The 12626-nt window shown below is 42.4% G+C and overlaps 1 protein-coding gene and 1 long non-coding RNA gene across 2 annotated transcripts in view; both read right to left on the reverse strand.

The window, feature by feature from the left end:
- The window catches only part of LOC142103953 (uncharacterized), a 396555-nt gene that overhangs the window by 312530 nt on the left and 71399 nt on the right, over positions 1–12626 (reverse strand). The gene's annotated exons all lie outside the window — the stretch shown is intronic.
- The window catches only part of PDHX (pyruvate dehydrogenase complex component X), a 61942-nt gene that overhangs the window by 286 nt on the left and 49030 nt on the right, over positions 1–12626 (reverse strand). The window contains exons 8-11 of the mRNA XM_075188339.1: positions 10689–10747; positions 7954–8112; positions 775–839; positions 1–97 (exon numbers count right to left, since the gene is read on the reverse strand). The exon at positions 1–97 is cut by the window's left edge and continues 286 nt beyond it. Coding sequence (XP_075044440.1) covers positions 1–97; positions 775–839; positions 7954–8112; positions 10689–10747 — 380 coding nt within the window. The remainder of the gene's footprint in view (positions 98–774; positions 840–7953; positions 8113–10688; positions 10748–12626) is intronic.

The following is a 12626-nucleotide window of genomic DNA, read 5'->3' on the forward strand; positions in this document are numbered from 1 at the left end:
CTCGGCCCGGGACCGCCCCACCGCCAGAATACAGGACTGCGGAGGGTTTATCACAGCGCTGAACCCAGTGATCCCGAACATGCCCAGGTTAGAGATACTGCCGGCCCCATGTGAAGACAAAATATACATTTGTATAAATACGTATAAACAATGCAGATGGGAAAATAATGACAAAAGTAATCCATTAGATTAGAACCACCCCCTTCATTAACGTTCCATCTTTCTCCTAAAAGTACGTAGCTCGGTTTAACCTCATTTGTGTCTCAAATTAATTAGTGGTCATCACGTGTCGCTTATGAATCTGAAGGGTTTTTTTCATATTACATGTTGTGTGGAAATCAAGTTCCCTTTGAAAGTAAGAAGTAGAAGTGACTCAAGATGTTCATGTTTTCAATAAAATAAATTATTAAAAAAAACAAACAGTTATTGGCAAAATTATTTTCCCCCGCTCTGGCGGCTTCCAGTATTGGCTGCTCACACTCCTGTCCTACTCTAACATAACTATGCCGCATATATAAACTTATCTCACCACTATTTTGCTATCTCCGTTCCATGAATTGGTGTTTTTTGCCAAATGCCTTTAATCTTTCTTATGAACTGGGAAAATATTTTATCCCATCTCACCGTATAGGAAGTCAGGTAAAAAAAGAGTGTAGGCAGCGATTCTGCTGAACTAATCACTTATTAGAAGTAAATGACTTTGCTGCTGCCATTGTGTGCAGGCGACGGGAGCAAATTTACTGAACCGTGTGTGGTGGAGACGCTGGTTTATACCTGAACGATCCCCCCTGATATTCTTCTGGTAACAATTTTCCATTTCTTGCTTTCTGGGCCAAAACCTGAGAAGAGAAAACATAGAAAGTACTGACATTGTGTATTCAAGTTTCCAAAACATTGGACATTTTTGCGATTTAAAGTCGGCGCGAGTATCCTGTGTCTGGAACGACAAATTCCTTCATGCCATCCTATGGCGGGGCATGCAGGGCCTTCTAGTTCCACAACCACTGAAGAACCCCAATGCCTCTTAGCATTAGAATAATGTATTGTCTATTAAACTCAAACACTAAAGTGTGTTCAAGGAGTAGACACTTGGGGGTAAAAGACTTGCGGATCTAAGCTAAGACCCTCTAAGACGCCACCACATGTGGCTAATTGTAACGATACAGTGCCTATATTTACACTTCTATCAGAACCGTGCACCAGTGATGAGCCAGATGTCACTATTTATAGAGCCTATAACATCCTGTCACTGCACATGTCTCACAGTGACAATGCAGAGACGGAGAAAGGTTTGTCAGCTGCCACAGCCCAAGCTCTGTGCTTTGGGGAGCAGTCAAGCTGTTAGATCTGTTAAACATGGTGCTGAATCTGCTGCTCACATCGGAGCGTGAAGTTCGTACTGCCAACAGTCCCCCTGCTGCCAGGGCCCACACCTCTCCGCCATCAGTTATCACAACTACAAGGACAGCTAGAGGCAAGAGCGCACTTTCAGTACAGGGAACCGTCATGCAATTTGCATCATCTGTAAAATGGACAATTTTCCACACTTTGACAACACTTTCCCTTCCCCCATCACATTCTTAAATGCACACAACTAGGCTCAGATCAAGTTATCAGAGACCTTCAGGGGTCTCTAGGGACCAGCGTCACTTGTGTATTGTATTTCCAGTAATTCAGGGATCGTTTTGCATGAATAGTTTTCAAAACTTTATTTATACAAACACACTAAGAAACAAGGGAAGTACTCTCAGCAGATGTGAACTGGTTTAAACGAAAACCTTCCTCAGTATGGCTTTAATGCAAAGTGTATGGCTATTTTTAAGAATGGGGATTTGGCTGTGTTGGAAATATAAGCTCTGTGGTCGACACAAAGGGTGCTGCACCTTCAGAGGACTAATTTCTTGATTGGTACGTGCCCTCCTGCTAATTTGGATTGCAGATAAATCTGATGTTTTTTCTTCATAATAATCATTGCTCAGTCCAATCCTTTGGATTTTGACAACCAAACCCAGATCCTCTATTTGTGGCGATAGAGGGATCAGTTCTATCATTTCCACGGAGCTAAAAGTTAAAATATTCTATGACTTCTATGCCTCTCCTGCTTAATTTCAGTAAGTGAAGCAGGGTACTGGATTTAATTTGGCATTCAGCCGAATCATAAAAAGCATCTTTAATTCTATTATTATAATGATTTTCTGCCGCTCTATACAACAGGGAGACAACACTCACTTAACACGGAGCACAATGCAAAACGTAACTGGAGGGAGAGTCTTGATCGCAGGAGCTTGCAATCGACAAATATATGCTTTTCATACAATTGTTCCGCAGAGCTGTTCTGTATAGAATCCAAGGGCAATATAAATAACCACCTCTAGCCAGATAATATGAAGGCATTGCTAAAAGCACAGAAAGTCAAAAACATTAAGAGATAAAGTTAAAATTGCAATATGAGTTGTATAACTAAATAAGTAAAGGTGGCAACCTCCTTCAATTCCCAAAACAATATATAAATTGTTTTTCCGGTGGCTGTTAAACATTATTTATGTTATTTTCTTGTTTTGTATAAATTCCAGTCAGCTTTGTGACTTATGACTGACTAATTAAGGAGTTTGTGATTTCCGGGAGCCTCAAATCCCCATATAAATCCCATTTTACAGGGAATTCCCCCTACCCCTCCCCTACAAACCCCTCCTATGCTTAGATCAGGAGTGTCCATGAGGCCACGCTGCTGAAAACACAGGGGATTATTCATAAGTGTCCTGGCTGCAGCGAGAAGACGCTTATTGAGTTTATCACCCAAATTGTCTCGGACAATGGAGCGTTTATCTTCCTTGGGTTCGGTAGCTGCTGCTCGATCAGTCACAAGTTGTTTCTGCAAGAACTGAAGCAATATTGTTTTTAACGCTCCATTTTAACCAGGTTTTATTGGGGATCTGTTAGGCTGTAAAACATTTCACACACACAAAAAAAAAAAAAAAAAATCTTTTTTTTTTTTTTTTTAAAACAATGTAAAGTTTAAAATGATTGAAATAATATGACAAAAAAAAATTTGATATACACATTTAGATTTTAAATATAGTACTTTAAAAGTCTAGTTAGTGAAACCTTATGAGGAGGAGGATGAGGAGGAGAACTTCCCATTGGCAGAGAGGCAAAGGACAGTTCACTCTTAAGATTTAAAGTGCCACTAGCTGAGAAATGGAGGATAGAGGCAGCCATTTTGTGCCTCATACCTCAGTAATATCACTAGTTCCTAGTAAATTGATCGGCTAAATATTGGTTTAACCCACCAAATCGCTGCCTGCCTCCACTTTGTGCTGGCAACAAGTAAACTTAAATATTATCTTAAAGGGCGCTGGTGTCGTGTACAGCCCATAGGATGACACCATACCGGGTCTGGCGTTATGTTGTGTCTAGGTCATGAAAACAAATACTGTAATTAATTCATAAATGTTATTTAGCGCATACAAAGGCTGTTTCTACCCTGTCAGGTCTCCGTAATATTGTGGCTCGTAGTGAACGGATAGGTTGCATTCTCATGAAGATTGATGGACTTCGATAAAATGGCTGCCGTCATTATGACTGATAAATACTATTACACAAATATAACAGAATAAATGAAGAATGTTCATGGAACAAACAAGAAAAATGTAAGCATTTTTAAACCAAACAACAGAACACGCAGCATAAAAGTTATTCAGTGTCATGGATGAAATCAGCGTAGGAGCGCGGCTGCCCGCCCTGAGCGAGTCTGTGGCCTGGACGGAGGAATACAGAGAGGAGCACGTGCTGTCGGAACATGTCCCTGCATGGCAGAGTCGTTAAGGCATCAGGGATGACGCCCATTTCGAGAGGCAGAGATTGCAGCCTTTTAATATAGCCAAGAATACACTCATGAGGCGGAGACGCCATTCTCCTCTAGGTGCGGGCGTGGCTCGCCAGTTACAGGGTTTACCAGAGTTACACAACCGTCCTGTCAATGACTTCCGAGCACACAGACATTAGGGCAATCATGGAATATTACTACAATTTATTGTGCGTTGCTAAGTGAACATTACATGGGAACAGCTCATTACACATCCCTTGATGCACAACAAACCTCCTCTAATTAGACATTGGTCAATGGTCTCATTCACACGGATTACAAACGCTTTCAATCTAAGACACAAAAAACATCTTCTGTAATCTACAGCAACCAATCACGTTCTTACCACTGCCTGGTTGCTATGGGTTACAGCACGGTTTTCCTGTCAAACGTTTTCCAATAATATTCCCATTTCTGAGGTAAAAAAAAACACCAAAAACCCGTGGCTCTCCAGGGGTTGGGGAACTACAATGCCCAGCACTCCCTGTCAGCTCTGGGTTGATAGATGGACTGCAGGTTTGATAGGCTGGCAGGGGAATGCTGGGAACTGTAGTCCCCCAAGAACTGGAGAGAGTTTATAACCTTTTATCTCCAGCTGTTGTAATCTCTCCCAGTGAAAGGTTCCAGAGGACGTGAAGGGGAAGTGGAGAGATGATATATGAAAATGGTGACACATTGCTGGGCGTGTAATAAAATTACAGGGGAGAGATGGCGACATCAGGGAGTGGGTTTGCAGGAAATTTAACGTATGGTGTAAAGGGGTGAAGTGGGAATAGAAATGATGACAAAATGAGGAAACGGACCCTTTAGATCTGCACTTAGACATAATTAGAGATGTCTGTTTAAGGGAGTCAGTACATAGAATATCATTTATATGAAAGAGCACTGACACATATATAATGTTTTACGAGCTTGACGTGTGATGTGAAGAGACACAAGAGAGTGGTTGGTGGGGAACCAGCTCTTCCATGATTTACACTGTAAACAGTTCATGCTTTGTGCTTTCACATGTTCAAATCTTGACTGGATGCAGCACCAGACGAGGGGGCGATAATCTAAATACCCTTATTTCTCACAGGGTGGATAACTGAATACTATAGGGGTCTCCAAAGTAGAAATTTGGAACGCCATGATGATACAGCATTTTATATTACCATTTTTAGGCCAGAAAAACCTGCTAAAAAAAAAATAATTCAGACGGTAGACATCTTGTGGCTGTACATTAAAATACACATGATGGAAGCAGCCATTTTGTGAGCTGAACCACCTAGGAGCATATATAGCCTATCAATGCCCTAGGAGCTAGTGACATCACTGAGGTAGTCTGTGATTGGCTGCATTCCGGTCACCAGTTCCTAGTGAATTGATTAACTTTAGCCACATCAATAATGGTTCAACCAACAAAATGGCTGCACTCCTGTGTAGTCAACATGTCACCACTAGCCACTATATTCAATTATTATTGCATTTGAATGATGCTTCACACAGAAAACAAAGGAGCCTAGCCTCCCAGAGGTGACTGAACTATTATGGACTTTGTACAAATATTGTCACAGAACAAAGTGTGGTTGCTGTAAGGTCACGTGATTAACGTATCCACCGGAAACAGGAAGTTTCATTGACGGGGGCTCTAATTATATGTCGCACAGCAGCGATATTTACTTCAACTCAAACCATGAGATCCAATATTCCAACTATAGCAGATTTATCTCTTGTTTTAATCATCTGAAATAACCATAGAGGATCTTTTCTTTTACTCAGAGAAGTTAGGCTTCAACTTGATAGGTACATTGACTAGTATTTAGAATATTTTTGGATATACATTTTGCAGAGCTGTTAATACAAATAACAGATAGCTTGGGATGTCAAACACAATCACATCCAGCATCCAAAGGGATTTCTTCCATGAATGGAGGAATCCGGGAAAGATTCACACAGAGATTTCTGGGGTGGTAACAACGGAATTCTTTGTTACTGTTTAAAAATAACCTGTAAACAGGAGTAACAACCAACCACAGACTACATGCTCAGCGCTGTAACATAATTATTAGCCATAAATATTTGCAATTATGGAGCCATCGTCTCCATACTAAGCAAAGCAGAAGAATAACAGACCACTGAGGTAGAATTAAGGGCTCAAAAAGCCACGAAGTCTGTTTGTAAGACATCTCCAGCCATTTATTTTAAAAGGATATCCTTGGTAGTATGGCGATATGCAAATTATCGCTATAAATTCACAATCCTTCAAAATCATGTCAGACTATGACTCAGTGAGAGCGCTGTTAATGGCTCTCATGTGGTTGACCCTATATCAATGACCAATGTGGCTGCTTCCTTAACTAAAAATGAGTGCATTGTTTATCTTTTCACCCAGGGATTTAACTTTTAAATAAATAAATTAACAAAAACCCTGAGGTGAGGAAGCAGAAAGCCTTCCTGGGAAAGGTTGGAGTTTTTCATTTAATTTAATTGACGTCGCACACAGCACACAGCTCATACAACGCTATGCACAGAAAACTTTTGTTGTCATAATCGAGGGAAAGAAACCTCACAGTCCAGCGATGGGCAACCGGCGGACCCCCTACTCCTTCCCGCTTTATTGACAGAATTGTTATAGCCTGTACCACTTGTTTATAATGCCCACCGATAGGTTATTACAGATAGGTGTCTATTACTTTGATTAAATGTATTGTTTTAACTTCACACTGAGATTAACGTGCGGCCCTTTTGTAGGTTAGAGGTCCAACCACTGCGGCCCCCCCAGTGTATCAAGCTGTAAGGTCACCGGACGAGATGATACAAGACATAGGATGAAAATAAACCATGTACAAAACAATAATGTTTAATTATCTAAAGCTGCAAAATTCTTTTAAGAACAAAGTAAATCTATTTGTACATAGTTGAGATAATCCGTTAATGACGCTATACAGAATAACGGCATGTCGCCCTAGCTTGCTTTGTATAAATAATCTGCACGTGACAATTGTGCACAATGATCTGTATAGCAGACAGGCGCATCGCACCTCCTCTCTGTATGTCCTCACATAGAGCAGCTGACTACGATGTATAACACTTAAACCCGGCACAGCGAGAAGGACCCTGCACCACGCTGGAAGAACTTCTGAACATGACCATACAGCCTCAGTAGAGACTGCAGTCCCCAGCAGGATGAGTCATCTGGGCTGAGCGCTAGTGCTAAACTAGACTGAGAAGATCTACCTAGAGGAGAGGATGTTCAGCTGTCATTGAGCTGCATTGCTGGCAGTGTCTGCTGGGAGTTGTAGTTTACCAGCAGCAAGAGAGCCACAGTGTGACTCTTCTCTATAGATCTTGTATAAGCATTGGACAGCATAGATGTGGTTTCCTGATATAACCCTCAGACTAATGACATAAGAGGGTGTGCATTAATAAGCAGGGACGTGTCCTGGATGACGCCTTCTTGGCCTCATGCCGGGTCATCGAAAAGTCCTCGAAAAATCCCTTAACTCTCTTGGTCTCAGAGGCCAAAAATGCAACACTTCCTGTGTAAATGCTGCCTAGTGGGGCAGAGCAATGCTATACTTACAGTCACAGGCATACTGGGATATCTAGGAGAACCGCTGCACACAAAAGAGGTGTTTTGGGCCCCGTTACAGCAACTTCTTGGGCCCCATTCCATAGCTGCAGAAAGGGGCGTGGTCACACCAGGTTAGTGGCTCCTCCCACTACACAGGCAGGCCATTTGTACATGCTCCCCCAAAGCCTTTCAGCACCCCTGGTGCACAGGAAATGTATACAGTAACTTTTAGCATAACCAATCACATTCTGTCATTTTTCTAGCACCATTTAGAAAGTAACTGTCTGATTGGTTGTTACTGATTACAACAATATAATTATATATATTTGTTGCAAGGAGCCAGCAGTGTTTTTGCAACATTGTGTGTTCTCTAAAAACAGTTGCAAATATCAGCTTCCTGCTACTTCTATTGTTATATCCCCCATCTAATATACACACAGAAAACTACATTTTATTTCGGGTTTTTTTTAGAGAACTTATGGGTAATTTGCAGGCACCACTGTCCAGGGCACAGGGGGGAAATTGGGCTCACCTTTGCCGTGTCAGCGATTTCCTGAATCCCCTTGCTGCCAGCTTGCTTTATGATTGGCGTGATCAGGCCTCGGTCCGTCGCCACGGCGATAGAAATGTCAATGGACTCCAAGTGGCGCGGCCCTTCTCCGTCCCACGTGACGTTTACATCGGGCATTTGCTGAGGGTGGGAAACATTAACCCATTAAACTGGTCAGGCAGTATAATACCAAATTAAAACATTAAGATCCAAACAAACGACAGATTTAAAGTTGACCTATTGCCTAAATTTTTAAATTGAATTCCCCCCTGGAACTGTAATATAGGATAATACACTCCTTCCTGTAAATTATATGGATATTAAAAGTCACTGAAGAGGTCTTTGACCATATAAATGCACAAGGTTGTAGTTTGAAAGAATTTATACAGGTAACAGACATCCGAGGCGAAGTCTTATATCTGTAATAATTTGCAGGAGGAGGTGAATTATTTCTTATAATACACAAGTGATGTGATGACAGCAGATTGCACAGTTTACCCAGACATTATTTACAGCAGTATATAAATATAATCACAGCAGGAGACTGCAGAGCATTGCAGAGCGTTCCACTTCCTATGATACAGACCGCAGCATACGGACAAATCCCTGTCTAGAGCGTCTGTGATACAGTAACAGGAGAAAGACCCAGAGCCAGCGAGTGGAACAAAAGAGCAACTGAACCGGAACCCTCCAAAGATTACGTTTTAGAAATTAAAACAATGGCAGAAGGAACACATTTGTTTCCTGCAGACTGTGAAATGCCCCATGTCAGTAAAATTAATTTTCCTATCCGCTACCCACGGGCAGAGGGGGCAGGCTGTGCTGGCACACATTAAACCGCTGCTGAGAGGGGTGGTGGGGCCCGGAGTGGCTGTACATAGGCACAGAACTGCTGCTCGGGGAACATGTGCTCCATAACCTGGAAGTTACTGATTGGCCGTCCAAATGTGGTTACACTACAACTCCCACAATGCTCATCATAAAGACTGTTGCTCTATGTGGCCCATGACAGTTTAAGAACACAAGTTGTGGCACCGTTGGGAATTACCAATATATATGGTGGGTTTTCCCCAGGATGTATAAATCATGGAAGAGAGTAGAGACATTTTTCAGAGGGGCATCCATCATCATCACCATTTATTTATATAGCGCCACTAATTCCGCAGCGCTGTACAGAGAACTCACTCACATCAGTACCTGCCCCATTGGAGCTTAATATCTAAATCCCTTAACATACACACACAGACCGAGAGAGACTAAGGGCAATTTAATAGCAGCCAATTAGTGGCGCTATATAAATAATGGTGATGATGGTGATGATGATGTATTGTTGCTTGCGCCCGGCTTGGTCTCATTGATTTCAGTAATGCGGTGTATTGCTCCCATGAAAACTGAGCAAGTAATTGGCTGGCGTTTCTTGGGTTACTGTGCCATCCCTTCTGTGCACATGGATTAATGCTGACTGCCCAATATGTTAGGCTAGGGGTTATAGGGCATTCAGCATTTTGCCCACTCTGCCCGAAGTGGCTCTGGTTGCTCAGCTAGCAGGGAGGGCGGCACCAGCTTGTTTCTCCTTTCATGTCCCTCACTGTCGGAATATTCCTGTGGGATAAAGCCCACTCCTGAGGGGCCCAAATAAATCCCTCTCATGTCTACAATCCGTCACCCTGTAATTGGAACGGGAGCAGCGTGGTTATTTGTGATTGGGTTTCACATGCTGGTACCCCTAACGTCACCGCTATATTGCTTTTTCTACAGCATGAGAAGCCAACACATGATGACAGGTGCTCTTTACATCACACGAAAGACGAGATAATAATTAACGAGGTGCACACTCTGGCAAGGTCGGGGTTAAGGTGCCTGATGTAATACACTGTAACATGAAGCAACACGTTATTCGTGCTCCTGCCAAGACATCACTCACTGCAAACTTGCAGCAGCCACGTTATCCGTGCACAGCACATGCTGCATCCTCTCCTCTCAGAGGGCACTGGCGTCGTTTGGCATCGCTAAGGGGAGCCGGCTCACTAATCACCTGCCAGAGCGTGCAACTTCCATTCATATGTGCCTCTAAGTGTGTGTTAGTCACCAGCTCTCAACAGAAGATCAATGCAGCTTCCAAAAAGGATAGCAAAAGTACATCATAAAATAATAGTAAACTTAAGTATATAAACAAATAAATACATTGATTTAGCCAGAGATCTTGTATTTTTTCTTGGTTTATAAGACCAAGAGGTGCATAAAAGGAATCAGAACTTGGTGCCTTGTTTTAGGGAATTGATTGGCTGTCCACCTTAATATGTCATTAGTTCAGTGTTGGCTAACCTGTGACACTCCAAGTGTTGTGAAACTACAAGTCCCAGCATGCTTTGCCAATATATAGCAGCTTATTGCTGGATTGGTATGCTGGGACTTGTAGTTTCACAACACCTGGAGTGTCACAGGTTAGCCAACACTGCACTAGTTTCTAGTAAACGGATAGGATGCATTCTTATGGGGGAGAGAGGGAACACACACACATTACATCAAACACTATAGGTCCATCTTTCCGGACTTTTTGAAATAAAGGTTAACTAAACTAGATTAAATAGACCCAAAGGATCAAACACAAGCACCTACCCAACTTTTTCTTGAACGCTACGTGATTACGCATGGGTAGAGATGAATTAATTCCATGGGCCAAATATGCTGCCTACAGATTGGTGCAACGTACTTACTTTGAGTGTTACCGCTGTAGCTTTGATGATGAAATCATTCACAGACACTTTAATGTTATCTGAAGAGCAAACAAAAGAAAACAAAACAAGACAATGAGGAAAATGTGTCAGTAGGATTAGAAGCCTCTCCTCATTCCCCAACCACTAGCGGCTGACTAACTTCCCACACATACATAACTCAGCTAGCACCATCGGGCACGCCTGTGCAAATAAAATAAGCAAATGTCAATCAAGTTATTGAGTAGAGTCTTCCCCGGCCATTAGAGGTTAATCATACGACTGCTTTTCTCATTGGTCTGTTTAAAGCATCCATGTCTATCGCACACAGTCAGCAATTTTGTAGGTGGAACAGAGTTGCTTTAGAATGCTGCCCATCAAACCACTTTATGCCTCAGTGATCACCCTCCTCTGTAAGGAATTGACAGGTGCATCAGGGATGTTCTAATGAGCTGCATTCTTGTGAATACTGGATCAGCCCTTAGACTAGTAGCCTCTGGAGCAACAGCTACACTTGTAGGGATTTGCAACCTCTTCCTTATCATTGAATATTAGGGGGGAGACTTATCAAACCTTCGAAAGAAAGAAAAATGTGGAGGTGTTGCCAGTAGCAACCAGACTGAAGCCATTATCCCCTAGCATGCTATATAAATTACTAGAATCTGATTGGTTGCTATGGGCAACACCTCCGCTTTTACTTTTTAGAAGTTTTAGTAAATCTACCCCTATAAACAGCAAGGGTCCCTATCGGGGCAGCATTTCTGCCTCACAGCACTGGGGTTCAGTTCCCGACTCCTGTGAGGAGTTTGTATGTTCTCCACGTGTTTGCGTGGGTTTCCTCCGGGTGCTCCGGTTTCCTCCCACACTCCAAAAACATACTGGTAGGTTAATTGGCTGCTAACAAATTGGCCCTAGTCTGTTTGTGTGTATGTTAGGGAATTTAGACTGTAAGCCCCAATAGGGCAGGGACTGATGTGAGTTTTCTGTACAGCGCTGCGGAATTAGTGGCGCTATATAAATAAATGGTAATAATAATAATAATAATATTAATAATATCTTGGGAGGGGTCTTCTGTAATGAGAAGCAGTCCACGGTACTGTATTTATGTCCTGTATGTATGTATTTTTGTTCTATGTAGAGATCATTCAAAACCTTGCAGTATATCCGTAAGTAGCCAAAACATATGACATATTCTATCCGTTTCTATCCATTTGGAATCTCCGTGCACGCTGGGACACTGTCCTACAAACAACAGCTCGGTCTCACTTTGTCATATTGAGAGCACCATTCATTCAGGTAGTCAGGCTCATACCACCCAGGTTATAGGATACACTTTCCTTTACTTTGTGATAATGCTAATTATCAATTGTCTGAAGTGGAATGAAACCTGGCAGCTGTTGGGCCAAACTAGAGACGCAACAGTAAAAACAGCTGCGACCCCAATATCACAACAAGAGGATAAGTCTTTTTGTGGAAAATGTGATCAACGATACACTTCAAAATGTTCTGTTTGAGCTGCTGATGCGAAAACTTTACCAGAAATGGATAGTAGACCTCGATTAGAGTTAAATCTAGGCAAGGTGTACTTTGGGGAAGGGGATAAGCCTCCAATCACCAATCCTGTAAAGGGGAAATGCCCCTAATCTCCAACCTCTACAGGAAAGCAGCCTGGTTTGTTGTGGTGCAGATTACACAACACTGATTTAATGCTCTGTCCCTCTGACACCGCACCAGGGCTCTGCAAATACTGCACGAGCTGCAGCTTCCTACCAAGGAAACACAGCTGCCAGCGCCCAGTGTGTGTGGGAAACGGCCTTTATTTAGTAGCTGTCGGGCCGAGCCAGTGACCTGTTTCCCAATGGTGATAAATTACTGGGGAAAAGCTCCTGTGAATGACTTCGTTTAGGCCGTGATACTTGTTGCAAGACAAACCAAAGGTTT

The sequence above is a fragment of the Mixophyes fleayi genome, chromosome 10 (assembly GCF_038048845.1).
Source record: "Mixophyes fleayi isolate aMixFle1 chromosome 10, aMixFle1.hap1, whole genome shotgun sequence".
NCBI lineage: Eukaryota > Metazoa > Chordata > Amphibia > Anura > Limnodynastidae > Mixophyes > Mixophyes fleayi.